The sequence below is a fragment of the Malus sylvestris genome, chromosome 13 (genome assembly GCF_916048215.2).
Source record: "Malus sylvestris chromosome 13, drMalSylv7.2, whole genome shotgun sequence".
NCBI lineage: Eukaryota > Viridiplantae > Streptophyta > Magnoliopsida > Rosales > Rosaceae > Malus > Malus sylvestris.
Window position 1 is genome coordinate 9,080,413 of NC_062272.1, and position 20,118 is coordinate 9,100,530.

Sequence of the window (20,118 nt, forward strand, 5' to 3'; positions counted from 1 at the left end):
CAAAAAAACACTTCAATTCCCTAAAAGATCTCAGTAAATCCCAACATCCATTGATGTGAAACCAAGATTGTCTTATTTCTCATTCCAATATCCTTAGCGTCCATTGAAAGGAGAGATGAGAGAAGGAGTTTTAGAGTATGAGGGTCTCCGCGACACCGGCTGCGGTGCAAAAGGCGTGGGTGGTTGATTGTCGAGGAGCTATAGGTTCCCAAACTTAACTGCTTACCTTGGTAATTGGGTTTTTTTATTTATTTATTTTTTTTTTATTACTCTCTAAACAAACAATAGTATCTATATTAAGGGGGTGGATGAGTGATCTAAAACCTCTCACTTATAAGTAAAGAAGAATATCATTAAATCGTAATATTAAGGGACTGTTGGTAATTGGTTTTAATTGATTATGTTGATAAAAGTTTAAAATACATGTAGATTGCTTCAAATGATTTGGAAATTCAACATCACATGCCCCATAAGGTGGTTTAGAGATGTGGTTCAAATAAGGTGGTTTGCTTAGTATTTTCATTTTTTTTTTTTAAGTTTTAGTTTTCATTTTCATGTCATAGAAAGAGAAAAAAGTATGTGAGAAAAATAAGAAGGGGTGTGATATCCACATACCCCTTTTTACTTCTCCCATACCTTTTTTATTTTCGGCAGTCGGATTGGATGAATTGAAGAAGATCAATAGACATAAATTAACAAGGAGTGTAAGAAGTAAAAAATGATGTGTGGATAACACATCCCAAATAAGAAATGCAGAAGAAATGTACATGAACTAACAAACAAAACGAAAACTAAAACAATTTTGAGCTATTTTCAATCTCCATTTTTTATATACATATAATATAATTTCCATCACTACTCCCACCACCTTCCTTTATCTTTATCATTCTCCATTCATCACTTCTCTCCTATGTACTTTCAGTCTTTCATTCTATCCACTACTAACAAAAAATAAACTAAAAACCAAATACATAATAGTTTAAAGAGAACCTTAATGAAAAGCTCTCGGTACTGTTCACTCTAACGAAAAACATCATTTTTACACTTTACCCTTTATTTTATCCTAATCGTTAAAACTCCAAGTTTTCAAGTTATTTTCATTAGTTTTCTTTAGTTTAAACTCAAAGAATATGCATCTTTTACTTTTTTCAATTTGGTTTATCTTTTGTTAATGATCAAACCAAACCATGGGAAATAAAGTAGTATGTGACGTAATCACCAATGCACTTGGACTTGGATTGCTTTGTTGGGCTTCAAGATCCAAGACAAGCCCACAACATAGATGAATTTGAGGCTCCAATCCTTTTGTTTTAGCTGGATTAATTCAGAATATGATGCCAGCATTTTCTCGTGAATCTGCTGCAAGTACATCTTCTGCAAAACTCTCAAAAAGGCAAGACTTACTGCCACCGGTGTACCGCCTCAAGGTATCCAACAAAGATAGTTGTGCGTTACTAACCAAAAATTGAAGCCGACGAAAGAAGGTTAGGACATTCACTGGATTTTCAACTTCGTGAACGCAGGCAATGACTTCTGCCCCAATTACCAACAAAGTGAATGTGCTTGTGAACCGGCTTTGGACTTAAGGATTCATAGATACCGAGAGACCTGGGCATTGCTTGAAGTTGATGATGACCGATGATGACTTTCGAAGAAATTGCCGTGGCCTCAAAGCACACAGCCCAGATGAGTGCATACAGTTTTCCTCCTAAAGAAAGAAAGTTAGCTTGAGAATCATAAGAGATCTAGACCGAAGCTGAGCCTACGAAGACTGAGAGTATGACAGAGCTACGTACGAAATGCTAAAGGAAAACAAGGTGACAAGATTAAGAAGGCCAAACCATAAGAAATACGAGCATCCAGATCATATTATGGCACAATGAGCTTTAAAAAGGTCAAGTTGTATGAAACATTCCAGCAGAGACCAATTACAACTGTTGGGCCAAGGAGGAAAAACATCCTAAAACATATTACGGATTAGGAAAAGCTTTAGGGCAAAATCCAGTAGAAATAGTACAAGAATAACTGACAAGGCAAAATACGCTACACCAAATATTTTACCGCAAGTGCACTGTCTGTAGGTTAACAACACCCCTGTTTCTCAAATACTCAAATACTCAAATACTCAAATACTCAAATTTCACCACCTCCACAATCATTTAAAAGAAACAACTCCTACATCATCAATTATGCAGCCAAGGAACATGCGATTTCTGTGTAGACTGCATGACCACCCAACTATCTATCAAAGATTATTTGCACACATTAGCGTAGCTCGTAAAACTATGATTCTTTTGCTGTTGGTCCTAGACCATGTACTCAAACACAACAAAAAACAAATTCACAATCAGTTGTTATGCCTGCGCTGTACTGGGGTCGGGTTAAGGTACTAGATTCAGTTCTTGCAAGACAAGAAATACCACACACGGCATTACTTTAGAGTTTTGGGATCAAATCCACCGCAGCATCCTTCTTGACAAGTGATAAATAACCCCTTTTAATGCTTAGAAACAAGTGAACCATCAATATTCATTTCTTATAACCGCTACCAAATGGTTCCTACCCTGTCCTCCCATCGCCCAAACTATATTGTATGAAGTATGTCATCACACTAAGCATTGAAGCCAACACTATCGGTTACCAGTTTACAGACAGTAGTATGGAGAACAAAGCTTTCCCGACATAAACGAAGGAACCTCAAAAGAATACCAATACAACGATCCTATCATCCAACCCAAACAAGAATACAATCCTATCATCCGAGCTACGTATCATTTCAACCGACAACAACATAACTGCCACGCTAGTTTAATTCGCAACATGCGGCTAGAAACCTACGAACATGCAATAAACGCGAGAAGCAAAGGGCATCACAAAAGGAAGGATGAAACGAAAACCGGTTCCAAACTACTCATTTAACATAAACTTTATTCGAATCAAAATATGGTAGTGTTACATCAACAAACTATAAGTCGAAACTCTAGCTCAAAAACTAAAGAAAACTCCCATTGCGTTGATGGGAAAACAACAATTAAAGTAGAAAAAGATGAACAAATAGGTAATGTTACAACACAAACTATGATTATCATTGTTGTGATTATGTTATTGTAAGAACAAAAGGATTACACTATTCTACTAAACCAAAAAAACAAGAAAAAAGAACAAGGAAAGCCAGACTCACGAGAACCCCTTCCGGAGCTTCTGGATGGCGGCGTACATTTTCCGCCGTGAACCGACGGCGTTAATACCCATATCCTTAAGATCCTCCAACGTCAGCATCGGCAGCACCTCGTCGTCCACCTCGTGTATCTCGAACACCGGCGTGTACCGGCTCAGCCCCAATTCTATCAGCCACGACCTCACTCCACTCCAATTCGACTCCGGCATGTTATCCGCCTCAACGGCATCGTTCTCCCTGCTCACCGACGCCCTAGCCCAATTTCCCGCCATCCTCCTCTGCCCATCCCACATATCCTCCCCCGCGTCGTCCCCCGAGTTCACCGGAGTGCTGCCCCTCACCGGACTATCCTGATCGGGATCCGCGCTGAACCACTCGCCTCCCTCCTCTCTGCTATCGCCGTCGTCGAGCTTCGAATTGGAAGCCCAATTCGATCGGATCCTCTTGGTCCCCGTGGCTCGCTTCGCCTTGACTCTCCGGCTCCCGAACTCGAACCCTCCGTCGCCATTTTGGTTCCTCTCATCGGGCGGCGTCATTTCGTTGGACTCGTTGCCGTTGACGAGGTTGGTGATTGACCGGGCCTTGACCGATTTGGAGTCCTTGGGGAGCCTCCAGCCGGGCCTGGCTCGTCGCATATGTGATTCAAATGCGCCAGTAGCGGCAGGCTGGTCGCCGATCTCGCCTAATCGGACGCTGGGGCGTCGCTGCCGTTTGGGGCCCAATTGGCCGTGGTTCTCCGCGGCGTGTACGGCCGTTGTGGTTGCTATTGCCGTTATGGCAGTTAAGGATGTTTCTGTATTTATCAGCTGTGTCGTTGTGGTGGCTGGAATTGTCGGGCCGGCGGTGATTGGAGCTTCCGGTGGCTGTAGCTCAGCTGCCATGAGAGTGAAGTGGGAAAAGGGTACAGAGAGTGCGCGTAGGATAAGGGATCTGCTAGTTCTAGATAAGCATCCATGTCTCAATGTCCACCGTTGGATCAGGATCATTGGTTGATAATCCAACGGCGGCGGTAAGGGCGATGGGATTTTTTAAATACTTGGGCCTGGAGTGCTCCGTCGCTCTGCCTTATGGACTCGTATGTAGAACCGTCCTTCTACCCAAATGGGTTGGAAATAGCCGACCTGAATAATAGTACGGATGCTCTTGCATAACTTCTTGAGATATTTTATTATTTTACATACAATTGGTTTTTTCTTTTCTCGAATTTTATTCTTAGCAACTCCTATATTCGAACAAAGTATTTTCTAATTAAATTACGAATTACAAATGTTTAGAAAAAGCTCTATTATTATTTCGTGAGACAATCCACATTGATATAATAAAAGTTAAGAACCTACGACAATCACAGATCGTCCGGCCACATCTCAAATTCATTCTTCCCATCACTCCTTTCAATCTCATACCACTACCGTGAACTGGAAGCCTCGAAGCCACCACCACAAATTCCAGTCAACTTCCTTTCTCTACGGACGGAGGAGGAAAAACTTTGAACTCACTACTTGTTACAATGCTGGAAAGACCGAATGATAAATCACTAGATTAAGCGCTAATTAATAGCCAATTTTGAACTTGAAGATCTGATACCAATTAAAAATTTGAACAAAATTTGTAGCCGAAGATGGCATAAACATTAATGAAGTAGGCAGTTGCAAACAATCACAAAGACAAGATTTAGCATTGTTCGGCCAAAATGTCCTTGACGATCGCTGATGGAGAAAGAAGATGATCACAATTTTGAAATTTAAATAGTCTCAAATCAGTCGCACGTAAAGTCATGCAGCTTCCATTCAAACAATTTTGGCATCCAGAAGCACCAAATCTGAAACTGTAGGCGCCAATTAACCTTGCTTGAGTACCGAACTAAAGCGTCTATTTTTTCTTGTTTTTTCCTGGAATGAATTAGATCAAAATTGCAAAACAACAATAGTCAGTACACTGGAATGAATTAGATCAAAATTATACGTATTGTAAAAGAAAAAACTGGATTGCAAAATGAAATACCTGGAGAGTCTTGGGCAGAATGCGATCTCCGCTGTCGTGATTGGAATTTCGCGACTTCAGAACTAAAAACAAATTGAGAAAAATATTAGAGCTTGTACAAGAAAGCAAGAAACAAATAAAGTATTTTTACACCACAAAGAAGCTAAAAACACAATTTGTATCAGTTGCAGCTTATACCGCTGTGCAATATAAGAGAGATGTTCCTTTTAATTGCTTCTTTCTAGCTGCTCAAAGAACGGTAGTACTATATTACCAACAATTTCCTTATCTGGTATGCTTAGGTTACAATTATTGAAATTTAGCGAAACACAGTGAACCAAGAATTAGAACAAGCAGTATATAACAAAAGGCAGGTCGGACTGTCAGAGTAGGAGCATGAACATGAAGTAGAAAAACAGCAAAGAACAGAGAACCAACAATGGAGAATAACAGTAAAACTTTAAAGAGGATCAAAATAAATTTTAGAAAAAAAGGTAATATGAAGCTGCTGAAATAAACAACAAAAATGAAATCCGTCACGGATCCTCGCTGTAATTTTACTTGTTTAAAATAAAACACAACACAAATGAAGTAACCTCGAGATTTTCAAATTCAAGAAGTACCTGTCCAACATGTCGGCAAATACAACGGAAGGCACGTGTTGGACTTCATCGAAATCCTCTCCTCCTTCCTGAAGCCTGTTACGAAATGTCGTAGACATCCTTACGAAGCTTAACTCCCCGAGCGTAGTAAGATACCTCAGCCCGTTTGGAACTTCGGTCAATCTGTAGCAAGCTTGTATGAACAATCGGCGGAGGCTCGGCATGGCTCCTCTTTCCACCTTCAAGTCCTTTAACTCATACATAGAAAAAAGGGAAAGACATTCAAGATGACGAAAGCCTTCGCTGGTGAAAACCAGTGTGTCTGAAATTGAACTCTCAAAAGTTTCTTCCCTTAGGCATAGGATTTTCAAATTTGGCAATTTCGCTAGTACCGCCATTTGGTTGTCGTTGAGATCACACCGGACAGAGATAACTTAGTGAGGTTTGGAAAGTGCTGAAGGTCTCCAGGTAACTCTACTGTTCGACCAACCAATTGCAGCTTGTATACACGACGACAACTTAATACTATTTGTGTTACCTCCGTGCCACTGTCAGTTCCAAGCATGTTGTGCACAAATAGAGATCGAATGCCATCGAGTGTGTTGCTTATACCTTTCAAGGTTTCCTCCAAATTTTTCAAGGGGCTTGCCAATTGTATGGCCAGTTTTCTGAGACTGGTTAACCCAGCAAGATCATTCAACTCACAACAGCGACTCGAAACATAATTTAAAGTCTGCAAATTGTGAAGAGTAGATAGGTGTAGTCTATTACCACGTGCAGTGTAATACATGCCTCAGTTGCACCATCTTCCAAAATACATTTGGTAACATATCCGAGTCATGATGAAAGCGAAGATTCAGAGTTTGCAAAAGTATCAAATTGCCCAGGGAAGATGGCAACCGTTTTATATGACTATATCTTAGACTTAAGAATCTCAAGTGGACCATATTCCCAATTTCATTTGGCAAGTCTACTACTGCAGTCATACCTTCAACCTTCAACACTCTGAGCAATTTGAAGTCCTTAAACAGTGATGATACTAGCTTTTTATTTTTTTTATGCCAATCTGATGGGCCAAAGTACAAAAGAGACCTGAGACGGTCATCTCTTTCATAACTTGATGGAACTAATTTATCAACATTTTCATCCAAGCAGATGGCAAGTCTTCTAACCTTACCCGTTGGTATTGCCTTGGCTATCATCAGAGAAGGAGAAGAATACATAATCTCACTTCTTTGCAATGATTTGACATTTTGGAGAAAGCCCTCCTCTTCTGACTTTATCAAACACAAGTCCCGCATAAGATCGTGAAGACGACAAGACTTGATCTTTCTAACAGAACCCCGTTCCCCAATTTGAACCACACACCTGTCCACCAGTTCATTTAAGTAGTTGTATCCTATGTCCTCCATTATTTCTACTAAACCTTGTGTTTGTTGTAGTGGCATAGATATAAAACCTTCTGCCATCCACAGTTGAGTCAATCTTTTCACTGGTATCTCAGAATCTTCAGGGAAAATGCCTAAATACAAAAAGCATGATTTTAAGTGATAGGGTAAGTTATCATAACTCAATGACAACACCCACAATGTACTCATGCATTCTTGTTCATGGCCTTTGCCTCTTCTTATGTATGCATAAACATTGTTAAGCACTGTATCCCACTCTTCAATTGTATCCTTTCTAGCAAGGAGTCCTGCGATCACAATGACAGCTAATGGCAACCCGGCACAATGTTGAAGCATCTTCTTTCCTATTTCTTTCATCTTTCCGAAAACTTCCAAGGCTGATAAATAATGAAACACCACATTAATTATTTGTCATATTAACAACTGCATTGTCTAATGGAGAGTTAAAGAAATGAATTTATCAAATACATACAATATAAGTTAATGGTTTTAGTAAACGGATGCTAGATATCTCACCAAATACACACACACACACACACACACATATAGTTCTAGATAACTGAAAAAACAATATAATTTATCTTAGATACTATCTTTTTATCTATACATACCAGGGTAAATGGTGAATTACTCTAGTGGTTAGGATCTTCCTCTTAAACCTATTGCGTCATGCATTCAAACCTTTTTCTCTTCCCTTGGTGTAGAATATCGAACATCAATTTGGTACAAAACGTAGTCTTCCTACTAGGTTTACTCTCCCATATATCGTTTAGCAATGTAATTGAAATAACTAGATGTACTTATACATGTGAAATTGTTTTGAAATATCTACGTGCAACGGTGCAAGAAATTGTTTGAAACCCATTTGTTTTCTTCATGTCCTCCTTGTTCGAATCTTTAGCATACACGGAGGTTTGAAAACATATTTCTTTTTAATTTGTGTCAAATGGAATATGAAATCAATTGAAATAAGAAATTCAAGTAATCCAGGAGAATAGAATGGGGTGAGAAATTACTTATTTCTTCTCTTCCGAAGATTGCTATCTTCTCCAATAGTTCCCAACTTTCATCTTCGTTCAACGGCCGAGGTTGGTGGAGGATACCATTTCTATCTGCTGCATGCAAAGCTACTTCCTTGACTCGAGTTGTGAGTAATATTCTGCTTTCTGTTCTCTGATTTAGTGGAAATGCAGCTTTCAAAGACTCCCATATCTCGATGCTCCAAATATCATCGATGACAACCAAACATCTACTTTCTTGCTGTAGAAGATAAATTCTCTTGGCTATTTCATCATCTTTCATTTTTGCAATTTCTTCTCTTTGCACGGTGGTAGCAGAAAGAAGTTTAATTAAAAGTTCTTCCCAAACATCTCTTACTTGACATTGTTGAGAGATACATACCCAAACAAAGCTGCCAAAATGACGTCTAACTTCATTGTGACGATAAATCTGTTTTGCAAGAGTTGTCTTTCCCAAACCCCCCATTCCCCAGATAGAAACAACTTGGTGTCTGGGCTCTTTCTTCACCAAATGCATAACCAATTTTCGTACGTCAGCTTCTAACCCGACAAAATCACCGTCAATAATATGAGAATAGCTTCTTCTTAGTTGTTGCTGCCTCTCATACAAAGAAGTGGCTCCTCTAGAGTCCCTTATTTCTATGATGTTATGAGTTTGCAAGCTTGACCTGATTGGAAATCTGGGTGGTAATTTTCTCAATTTCTAAGCCAATTTTGTGAAGATCAACTCCTTCCTTCAGCACACAACCAAACCTTTTCAGAATGTTCTTAATACCTCCTTCCCTCTTCGAGGCCACTTGGAGGACAAAAATTTCTATGACATCCTCCAAATCATAAGCAGCATTTCTAATTTTCGCAACCAGAATATGTACCGTTTCATCATCTCATTGCCTTACATCTGCATCTTTCAGAAAACCCTGCACTAATTGTAGCTCAGTTCGTGCAGCCTCAACTTGACCGCTGACTCCATGCAAGAACTTCGATTCTTAAATGATTAAGTCTCCAAGCCTTGCAACCACAAACCACTGCCTCAGCAATATCAGTCGCACGCACAAGGAAAACAACTTATAGACCTTTAAGTTTCAAAGTATTTCTATTTCATAGAGTTCTGAATGAAAAAGAAAATATACGTAGGCAAACAAGTAAATGGTTACAGGCAACCAAAACTTCACTCCTCGAAACCATGTGTTTTCGAGGTTGTTTCTTCTTCAAACTTGTCCTAGGATCCTCGGGGAGTTGTAAGGAAGCTCCTACAACCTTCAAAACGTCGTGACTTGGCTAGGATCACGTCGGAATAAACTTGTCCAAGTCGGACTTTCCGAGTCAAAACTCGTCCGTTTCACAATCTGGTTGTATGGTTGGGTTTGTGGAGACGAAGGGAGTACGATGGTGGAGTTTTTAAACTCGATCTGTGAAGATTTGGTGAAGGTCCTTTTAGTTGCAGAGGTGAAGACGCTCGGGTGAGGAGAGAGGGGGAAAAGATGGCAGATTGGGAAAGTGAGTTCTGATTGGTGGAAAAGGAAGAGGGACAAGGATTGTCTGCCCTCCACTTCCGGTGCCCTTCTCGTGCCCTCCTGTTTGTGTGGTCACAGTTAAGCCACGTCAACATTTTATATTACTATTCATATTTGTCTTATTATATCTATTAAAAAAACAATATAAAATGTTGACGTAGCTTAACCGTGACCACACAAAACAGGAGGGCACGGGGCGGGCACCGGAAGTTTTGGGCAGACAATCCTTGTCCTTCTTCCTTTTCCACCAATCAGAACTCACTTTCCCCATCTACCATCTTTTCGCCCTCTCTCCTCACCCAAGCGTCTTCACCTCTGCAATTACAAGGACCTTCACCAAATCTTCACAGATCGAGTTTAAAAACTCCACCATCGTACTCCCCTCATCTCCACGAACCCAACCATACAACCAGATCGTGAAACGGACGAGTTTTGACTCCTCAACTCGGAAGGTCCGACTCGGACAAGTTTATTCCGACGTGATCCCGACCGAGTCACGACGTTTTGAAGGCTGTAGGAGCTTCATTACAACTCCCCGAGGCTCCTAGGACAAGTTTGAAGAAGAAACAACCTCGAAAACACACGATTTCGAGGAGTGAAGTTTTGGTTGCCTGTAACCATTTACTTGTTTGCCTATGTATATTGTCTTGTTCATTCAGAACTCTATGAAATAGAAATACTTTGAAACTTAAAGTCTATAAGTTGTTTTCCTTGTGCGCGCGACCGATATGGCTGAGGCAGTGGTTTCCATTGTGGTTGCAAGGCTTGGAGACTTAATCATTCAAGAATCGAAGTTCTTGCATGGAGTCAGCGATCAAGTTGAGGCTGCACGAACTGAGCTACAATTAGTGCAGGGTTTTCTGAAAGATGCAGATGTAAGGCAACGAGATGATGAAACGGTACATATTCTGGTCGCAAAAATTAGAAATGCTGCTTATGATTTGGAGGATGTCATACTAATTTGGTTTATCTGTTGTTAATGATCAAACCAAACCATGGGAAATAAAGTAGTATGTGACGTAATCACCAATGCACTTGGGACTTGGATTGCTTTGTTGGGCTTCAAGATCCAAGACAAGCCCACAACATAGATGAATTTGAGGCTCCAATCCTTTTGTTTTAGCTGGATTAATTCAGAATACGATGCCAGCATTTTCTCGTGAATCTGCTGCAAGTACATCTTCTTTAAAACTCTCAAAAAGGCAAGACTAACTGCCACCGGTGTACCGGCTCAAGGTATACAACAAAGATAGTTGTGCGTTACTAACCGAAAATTGAAGCCGAAGAAAGAAAGTTAGGACATTCACTGGATTTTCAACTTCGTGAACGCAGGCAATGACTTCTGCCCCGATTACCAACAAAGTGAATGTGCTTGTGAACCGGCTTTGCACGTAAGGATTCATAGATATCGAGAGACCTGGGCATTGCTTGAAGTTGACGATGACCGATGATGACTTTCGAAGAAATTGCCATGGCCTCAAAGCAAACAGCCCAGATGAGTGCATACAGTTTTCCTCCTAAAGAAAGAAAGTTAGCTTGAGAATCATAAGAGATGTAGACCGAAGCTGAACCTACGAAGACTGAGAGTATGACAGAGCTACGTACGAAATGCTAAAGGAAAACAAGGTGACAAGATTAACAAGGCCAAACCATAAGAAATACGAGCATCCAGATCATATTATGGCACAATGAACTTTAAAAAGGTCAAGTTTTATGAAACATTGCAGCAGAGACCAATTACAACTGTTGGGCCAAAGAGGAAAAACATCCTAAAACATATTACGGATTAGGAAAAGCTTTAGGGCAAAATCCAGTAGAAATAGTACAAGACTAACTGAAAAGGCAAAATACACTACACCAAATATGTTACCGCAAGTGCACTGTCTCTAGGTTAACAACACGCCTGTTTCTCAAATACTCAAATACTCAAATTTCACCAGCTCCACAATCATTTAAAAGAAACAACTCCTACATCATCAATTATGCAGCCAAGGAACATGCGATTTCTGTGTAGACTGCTTGACCACCCAACTATCTATCAAAGATTATTTGCACACATTAGCGTAGCTCGCAAAACTATGATTCTTTTGCTGTTGGTCCTAGACCATGTACTCAAACACAAAAAAAAACAAATTCACAATCAGTTGTTATGCTTGCGCTGTACTGGGGTCGGGTTAAGGTACTAGATTCAGTTCTTGCCAGACAAGCAATACCACACACGACATTACTTTTGAGTTTTCGGATCAAATCCACCGCAGCATCCTTCTTAACAAATGATTAATAACCCCTTTTAATGCTTAGAAACAAGTGAACCATCAATATTCATTTCTTATAAACCCTACCAAATGGTTCCTACCCTGTCCTCCCATCACCCAAACTATATTGTATGAAGTATGTCATCACACTGAGCATTGAAGCCAACACTATCAGTTACCAGGTTACAGACAGTAGTATGGAGACCAAAGCTTTCCTGACATAAACGAAGGAACCTCAAAAGAATACCAATATAACAATCCTATCATCCAACCCAAACAAGAATACAATCCTGTCATCCGAGCTATGTATCATTTCAACCGACAACAACATAACTGCTACGCTAGTTTAATTCGCAACATGCTGCTAGAAACCTACGAACATGCAATAAATGCAAGAAGCAAAGGGCATCACAAAAGGAAGGGTGAAATGAAGGCCGGTTCCAAATTACTAAACAACATAAACTTTATTTGAATCAAAATATGGTAGTGTTACATCAACAAACTACAAGTCAAAACTCTAGCTCAAAAACTAAAGAAAAGTCCCATTGCGTTGATGGGAAAACAACAATTAAAGTACAAAAAGATGAGCAAATAGGTAATGTTACAACACAAACTATGATTATCATTGTTGTGATTATGTTATTGTAAGAACAAAAGGATTACACTATTCTACTAAACCAAAAGGACAAGAAAAAACGAACAAGGAAAGCAAGACTCACGAGAACCCCTTCCGGAGCTTCTGGATGGCGGCGTACATTTTCCGCCGTGAACCGACGGCGTTGATAATACCCATATCCTTAAGTTCCTCCAACGTCAGCATCGGCAGCACCTCGTCGTCCACCTCGCGTATCTCGAACACCGGCGTGTACCGGCTCAGCCCCAATTCTATCAGCCATGACCTCACTCCACTCCAATTCAACTCCGGCATGTTATCCACCTCAACCGCATCGTTCTCCCTGCTCACCGACGCCCTAGCCCAATTTCCCGCCATCCTCCTCTGCCCATCCCACATATCCTCCCCCGCGTCGTCCCCCGAGTTCACCGGAGTGCTGCCCCTCACCGGACTATCCTGATCGGGATCCGCGCTAAACCACTCGCCTCCCTCCTCTCTGCTACCGCCATCGTCGAGCTTCGAATTGGAAGCCCAATTCGATCGGATCCTCTTGGTCCCCGTGGCTCGCTTCGCCTTGACTCTCCGGCTCCCGAACTCGAACCCTCCATCGCCGTTTGGATTCCTCTCATCGGGCGGCGTCATTTCGTTGGACTCGTTGCCGTTGACGAGGTTGGTGATTGACCGGGCCTTGACCGATTTGGAGTCCTTGGGGAGCCTCCAGCCGGGCCTGGCTCGTCGCATATGTGATTCAAATGAGCCAGTAGCGGCGGGCTGGTCGCCGATCTCGCCTAATCGGACGCTGGGGCGTCGCTGCCGTTTGGGGCCCAATTGGGGGCCGTGGTTCTCCGCGGCGTGTACGGCCGTTGTGGTTGCTATTGCCATTGTGGCAGTTAAGGATGTTTCTGTATTTATCAGCTGTGTCATTGTGGTGGTTGGAATTGTCGGGCCGGCGGTGATTGGAGCTTCCGGTGCTTGTAGCTCAGCTGCCATGAGAGTGAAGTGGGAAAAGAGTACAGAGTGCGCGTAGGATAAGGGATCTGCTAGTTCTAGATAAGCATCCATGTCTCAATGTCCACCGTTGGATCAGGATCATTGGTTGATAATCCAACGGCGGAGGTAGGGGCGATGGGACTTTTTAAATATTTGGGCCTGGAGCGCACCGTTGCTTTGCCTTATGGACTCATATGTGGAACCGTCCTTCTACTAGGGGTGGTTTGGGAGTGAGGTGCTTAAAAAAAAATATCCATGAAAAAAAGTTGTAAGGGTTTTAGGTGTTTGGTAAACTGAAAAAAAAAAGGCTTATTTTGGAAGCTGCTGTGAGAATAAGCTGAAATCAAAGGAAAAAACTGAAGTTGCTGTTTGTAGCTTTGAAAAACTGGCTTTTTTTAAAGCACACAGAGCTACAATGCTCCTTTAATGAAAAGACCCACTATCAGACTGCTTTTTTTTTTCCAAAAGCACTTGTACAAAAAAGTTTACCAAACACTCTGCTGATTTATTTCACAGCCGCTTATTTTCACAGCATAGCCGCTTATTCTCACAGCAGCTTTTTTTCAAAGCACAGCAATACCAAACCAACCCTAAAATGGGTTGGAAATAGCCTACCTGAATAATAATATAGGATGTCCTTGCATAACTTCTTGAGATATTTTGGCTTCCACCGACTCCATCTTCGTTCCGCTCTGCAATCAATTTTAACCGCAAAGTGATGCGGTCTTCTGAGAAGGTGCGTAGAGTTCCGGCGTTCTCACCGGCTCGGGTGGCAACACCACCTCCTTCTCTTTGCTGTCTGCCAGTTCTGGCAGTGTTGTTCGTGGTGATCCCATGGGCTTCTTTGGTTTCTCTTCATTTGTGGCTGCGTTTGGTGAGATGTTCTCTGTTGGAAGGCGAAATTCATCCTTCTTCCTTCTCTGAGGTGTGGGTTCCTGGCGAAAGTTGGTGGTGGCGGTTCGTTATCGTCGTGGAGTGCAGTTTTTGTGCTTTTGGCGGTGTCTTTGGAAGGAAAGTTGCTAGGTTTAGCTTCTGTGTTTTGTTGTTTTGGGCTCAAAACTTTGTTTTGGGCTTTTGGGTTACTATTGAGATCCATTCTTTTGCTTGTGTGGTTATTGTATATGGGTCTCAATTTGTGTAATTAGTTGTGTTGTGTTAATAAAGTTTCTTGTCCTCTTTCCAAAAAAAAATAAAAATAAAAAAATAAAAAAACTTCTTGAGATATTTTACATACAATCGGTTTTTTTTTCTTGAATTTTATTCTTAGCAACTCCTATATTCGAATAAAGTATTGTCTAATTAAATCAGTAATTACAAATGTCTAGAAAAGGTCTATTGCTATTTTGCGAGGTAATCTACAATGATATAATAAAAGTAAGGAACCTACGAGAATGTCTGAATTGTCTTTTTCTTACCACACCTAAAATTCGTTCTTCCCATCAAACCTTTCAATCTCATACCACTACAGTGAACTTGAAGCCTCGAAGCCACGACCACAAATTCCAGTCAACTTTGTTTCTACGGATGGAGGAGGAAAACTTTGAACTCACTACTTGTTCCAATGCTGGAAAGATCGAAGGAAATATCACTAGATTAAGAGTTAATTAGTAGCCAATTTTGAACTTGAAGATCTGATGCCAATTAAAATTTTGAACAAAACATGTAGCCGAAAGATCGCATAAACATTAACAAAGTAAGCAGTTACAAACAACCACAAAGACAAGATATAGCATTTGTCCTTGACGATCGCTGATGGCAAAAGAAGATGATCACAATTTTGAAATGGAAGTAGTCTCAATCAATCACACGTAAAAGTCATCCAGGTTGTATTCAAACAATTATGGCACCACCATGTTGCGCATCCAGAAGCACCAGATCTGAAACTGGAGGCGCCGACGGAGGAGGAGTATTTGCCTCTCGCTCAAACATCCCGATTTGAGAATTCTCGTCACACTTGATTATTCATACTCACAATTGAATCTATGGAAGCCTTGGTATCCAATCAACCTTGCTTGAGCACCAAATAACGTGTCTATAAACCCCAACAAGTTTTTCCTGGAATGAATTAGATCAAAATAGCAAAACAACATACCAAGAATAGTCAGTACACTGGGATAGAAATTATACGTGTTTTAAAAGAAAGAACTGGATTGCAAAATGAAAACCCCTATACTGAAATACCTGGCCAGTCTTGGGCAGAAGGCCATCTACGCGGCGGCCGTGATTGGAGTTTCGCGACTTCAGAACTAATAACAAATTGAGAAAATATTAGAGCTTATACAAGAAAGCAAGAAACAAATAAAGTATTTTCACACCACAAAGTAGCTAATAACACAATTTGGATCAGTTGCAGCTTGTACTGCTGTGCATTGTAGGAGAGATGTTCCTTTTAATTGCTTCTTTCTAGCCGCTCAAAGAACGGTAGTACTATATTACCAACAATTTCCCTATCTGGTATGCTTAGGTTACAATTATTGAAAATTTAGCGAAACACAGTGAATCGAAAATTAGAACAAGCAGTATATAAGAAGGGGCAGGTCAGACTGTCGGAGTAGGAGCATGAACATGAAGTAGAAGAACAGCAAAAAACAGAGAACCAACAATGGAGAATAACAGTAAAAATTTAAAGAAGATCAATATAAATTTTAGAAAAAAAGGTAATATGAAGCTGCTGAAATAAACAACACAAATGAAATCCGTCGCGGATCCTCGCTGTAATTTTACTTGTTTAAAAGAAAACACAACACAAATGAAGTAACCTCGAGATTTTCAAATTCAGAAGTACCTGTCCCCCATGTTGGCAAATACAACGGAAGGCACGTGTTGGACTTCATCAAAATTCTCTCCTCCTACCTGGAGCCTGTTACGAAATGTCGTAGACATCCTTACGAAGCTTAACTCCCTGAGCGTAGTAAGATACCTCAGCCCGTTTGGAACTTCGGTCAATCTGTAGCAATCTTGTATGAACAATCGGCGGAGGCTCGGCATGGCTCCTCTTTCCACCTTCAAATCCTTTAACTCATACATGCAAACAAGGGAAAGACATTCAAGATGACGAAAGCCTTCGTTGGAGAAAACCAGTGTGTCTGAAATTGAACTCTCAAAAGTTCCTTCCATTAGGTATAGGGTTTTCAAATTTGGCAACTTCGCTAGTACCGCCATTTGGTTGTCATTGAGATAACACCCGCAAAAAGATAACTTAATGAGGTTTGGAAAGTGCTGAAGGTCTCCAGGTAACTCTACTGTTCGACCATTCAATTCCAGCTTGTATACATGACGACAACTTAATACTATTTGTGTTACCTCCGTGCCACTGTCAGTTCCAAGTAAGTTGTGCACATATAGAGATCGAATGCCATCGAGTGTGTTGCTTATGCCTTTTAAGGTTTCCTCCAAATTTTTCAAGGGGCTTGCCAATTGTATGGCCAGTTTTCTGAGACTGGTTAATCCAGCAAGATCATTCAAATCATAACAGCGACTCGAAACATAACTTAGAGTCTGCAAATTGTGAAGAGTAGATAGGTGTAGTCTATTACCACGTGCGGTGTAATACAAGGGTAAATACAAATGCCTCAGTTGCACCATCTTCCAAAATACATTTGGTAACATATACAACCTATTACGAAAGCAAAGATTCAGAGTTTGCAAAAGTATCAAATTGCCCAGGGAAGATGGCAACCGTTTTATATAACTATCACTTAGACTTAAGAATCTCAAGTGGACCATATTCCCAATTTCATTTGGCAAGTCTACTAATCCAGTCATACCTTCAACCTTCAAAACTCTGAGCAATTTGAAGTCCTTAAACAGTGATGATACTACCCTTTTATTTTTTGGATGCCAATCTAATGGGCAAAAGTATAAAAGAGACCTGAGACAGTCATCTCTTTCATAACTTGATGGAACTAATTTATCAACATTTTCATCCAAGCAGATGGCAAGTCTTCGAACCTTACCCGTTGGTATTGCCTTGGCTATCATCAGAGAAGGAGGAGAATACATCGTCTCACTTCTGTGCAATGATTTGACATTTCGGAGAAAGCCCTCCTCTTCTGACTTTATCAAACACAAGTCTCGCATAAGATCATGAAGACGACAAGACTTGATCTTTCTAACAGAACCCCGTTCCCCAATTTGAACCACACACCTGTCCACCAGTTCATTTAAGTAGTTGTATGCCATCTCCTCCATTGTTTCTACTAAACCTTGTGTTTGTTGTAGCGGCATAGATATAAAACCTTCTGCCATCCACAGTTGAGTCAATCTTTTCACTGGTATCTCAAACTCTTCAGGGAAAATTCCTAAATACAAAAAGCATGATTTTAAGTGATAGGGTAAGTTATCATAACTCAATGACAACACCCACAATGTACCCATGCATTCTTGTTCATGGCCTTTGCCTCTTCTTATGTATGCATAAACATTGTTAAGCACTGTATCCCACTCTTCAATTGTATCCTTTCTAGCAAGGAGTCCTGCGAGCACAATGACAGCTAATGGCAAACCGGCACAATGTTGAAGCATCTTCTTTCCTATTTCTTTCATCTTTCCGAAAACTTCCGAGGCTGATAAATAATGAAACACCACATTAATTATTTGTCATATTAACAACTGCATTGTCTAATGGAGAGTCAAAGAAATGAATTTATAAAATACATACAATATAAGTTAATGGTTTTACTAAACGGATGCTAGATATCTCACCAAATACACACACACATATAGTTCTAGATAACTGAGAAAACAATATAATTTATGTTAGATACTATCTTTTTATCTATCTACACCAGGGTAAATGGTGAATTACTCTAGTGGTTAGGATCTTCGTCTTAAACCTACTGTGTCATGCATCCAAACCTTTTTCTTTTCCCTTAGTGCAGAATATCGAACATCAATTTGGTACAAAACGTAGTCTTCCTACTAGGTTTACTCTCCCATATATCGTTTAGCAATGTAATTGAAATAACTAGATGTACTTAAACATGTGAAATTGTTTTGAAATATCTACGTGCAACGGTGCGAGAAATTGTTTGAAACCCATTTGTTTTCTTCATGTCCTCCTTGTTCGAATCTTTAGCATACACGGAGGTTTGAAAACGTATTTCTTTTTAATTTGTGTCAAATGGAATATGAAATCAATTGAAATAAGAAATTAAAGTAATCCAGGAGAAAAGAATGGGGTGAGAAATTACTTATTTCTTCTCTTCCGAAGATTGCTATCTTCTCCAATAGTTCCCAACTTTCATCTTCGTTCAACGGCCGAGGTTGGTGGAGGATACCATTTCTATCTGCTGCATGCAAAGCTACTTCCTTGGCTCGAGTTGGGAGTAATATTCTGCTTTCTGTTCTCTGATTTAGTGGAAATGCAGCTTTCAAAGACTCCCATGTCTCGATGCCCCAAATATCATCGATGACAACCAAACATCTACTTTCTTGCTGTAGAAGATAAATTCTCTTGGCTATTTCATCATCTTTCATTTTTGCAATTTCTTCTCTTTGCACGGTGGTAGCAGAAAGAAGTTTAATTAAAAGTTCTTCCCAAGCATCTCTTACTTGACATTGTTGAGAGATACATACCCAAACAAAGCTGCCAAAATGGCGTCTAACTTCATTGTGACGATAAATCTGTTTTGCAAGAGTTGTCTTTCCCAAACCCCCCATTCCCCAGATAGAAACAACTTGGTGTCTGGGCTCTTTCTTCACCAAATGCATAACCAATTTTCGTACGTCAGCTTCTAACCCGACAACATCACCATCAATAATATGAGAATAGCTTCTTCTTAGTTGTTGCCGCCTCTCATACAAAGAAGTGGCTCCTCTAGAGTCCCTTATTTCTATGATGTTATGAGTTTGCAAGCTTGACCTGAAATTGGAAATCTGGTGGTAATTTTCTCAATTTCTGAGCCAATTTTGTGAAGATCAACTCCTCCCTTCAGCACACAACCAAACCTTTTCAGTACGTTCTTAATACCTCCTTCCCTCTTCGAGGCCACTTGGAGGACAAAAATTTCTATGACATCCTCCAAATCATAAGCAGCATTTCTAATTTGCGCGACCAGAATATGTACCGTTTCATCATCTCGTTGCCTTACATCTACATCTTTCAGAAAACCCTGCACTAATTGTAGCTCAGTTCGTGCAGCCTCTTGCCTTACATCTGCATCTTTCAGAAAACCCTGCACTAATTGTAGCTCAGTTCGTGCAGCCTCAACTTGATTGCTGACTCCATGCAAGAACTTCGCTTCTTGAATGATTAAGTCTCCACGCCTTTCAACCACAAAGGAAACCACTGCCTCAGCCATATCGATCGTGCGCTAGACTTTTAGTTTCAAAGTATTTCTATTTCATAAAGAGTTCTTAATGAACAAGACAATTTACGTAGGCAAACAAGTAAATGGTTATAAGGGCAACCAAAACTTCACTCCTCGAAACCGTGTGGGTTTTCGAGGTTGTTTTTTTTTTCAAACTTGTCCTAGGAGCCTCGGGGAGTTGTAAGGAAGCTCCTACAACCTTCAAAACGTCTTGACTCGGCCGGGATGACGTCGGAATAAACTTCTC

General features: G+C 40.5%; 2 protein-coding genes, 1 long non-coding RNA gene and 1 pseudogene across 10 annotated transcripts; 1 reads left to right on the plus strand and 3 right to left on the minus strand.

The window, feature by feature from the left end:
* Nucleotides 1-707: 707 nt before the first annotated feature.
* On the minus strand, nt 708-15,179 carry LOC126596234 (uncharacterized). Of its 4 annotated transcripts, none has more exons than XR_007613924.1 (5): nt 14,791-15,179; nt 14,176-14,224; nt 3,182-4,299; nt 1,460-1,708; nt 708-1,356 (listed from the first exon to the last, which is right to left on the minus strand). XR_007613924.1 is itself a non-coding variant. In XM_050262748.1 (3 exons), the coding sequence occupies exon 3, from the start codon at nt 4,162-4,164 to the stop codon at nt 3,178-3,180; it is 987 nt and encodes a 328-aa protein (XP_050118705.1). In that variant the 5' UTR covers nt 4,165-4,299; nt 14,176-14,224; nt 14,791-15,179; the 3' UTR covers nt 2,909-3,177. The 4 variants fall into 4 exon arrangements, 1 of the variants encoding a protein (XP_050118705.1); XR_007613925.1 differs by having other exon boundaries at nt 708-1,359; XR_007613923.1 differs by having other exon boundaries at nt 708-908; nt 947-1,708.
* LOC126596232 (putative disease resistance protein At1g50180) lies at nt 4,740-19,962 on the minus strand (annotated as a pseudogene).
* LOC126596236 (uncharacterized) lies at nt 6,370-17,585 on the plus strand. Its single transcript, XR_007613926.1, has 3 exons — nt 6,370-6,517; nt 17,083-17,240; nt 17,437-17,585. It is a non-coding gene; the product is annotated as an uncharacterized LOC126596236 (long non-coding RNA).
* Nucleotides 6,508-19,570, minus strand: LOC126596233 (putative disease resistance protein At1g50180). Of its 5 annotated transcripts, XM_050262745.1 has the most exons (4): nt 19,424-19,570; nt 8,186-8,856; nt 6,858-7,546; nt 6,508-6,661 (listed from the first exon to the last, which is right to left on the minus strand). In XM_050262745.1, the coding sequence occupies exons 2-4, from the start codon at nt 8,703-8,705 to the stop codon at nt 6,635-6,637; spliced, it is 1,236 nt and encodes a 411-aa protein (XP_050118702.1). In that variant the 5' UTR covers nt 8,706-8,856; nt 19,424-19,570; the 3' UTR covers nt 6,508-6,634. The 5 variants fall into 5 exon arrangements, 3 of the variants coding, with proteins under 3 accessions (XP_050118702.1, XP_050118703.1, XP_050118704.1); XR_007613921.1 differs by lacking the exons at nt 6,508-6,661; nt 6,858-7,546; nt 8,186-8,856; nt 19,424-19,570 and adding exons at nt 9,516-10,867; nt 10,971-11,219; nt 12,677-13,761; XR_007613922.1 differs by lacking the exons at nt 6,508-6,661; nt 6,858-7,546; nt 8,186-8,856; nt 19,424-19,570 and adding exons at nt 9,516-10,870; nt 10,971-11,219; nt 12,677-13,761.
* Nucleotides 19,963-20,118: the final 156 nt, after the last annotated feature.

Excerpts from the sequence above, each read along its gene's own strand:
- LOC126596234 (XM_050262748.1), bottom strand. The coding sequence starts at position 4,164 with ATGATCCTGATCCAACGGTGGACATTGAGACATGGATGCTTATCTAGA.
- LOC126596233 (XM_050262745.1), bottom strand. The coding sequence starts at position 8,705 with ATGCATTTGGTGAAGAAAGAGCCCAGACACCAAGTTGTTTCTATCTGG. Across the intron at positions 7,547-8,185 it reads CTTCGGAAGAGAAGAAATAA|CCTTGGAAGTTTTCGGAAAG; the intron begins GTAATTTCTCAC and ends ATTATTTATCAG. Across the intron at positions 6,662-6,857 it reads GTTATGAAAGAGATGACCGT|GGTTGCCATCTTCCCTGGGC; the intron begins CTCAGGTCTCTT and ends GTCATATAAAAC.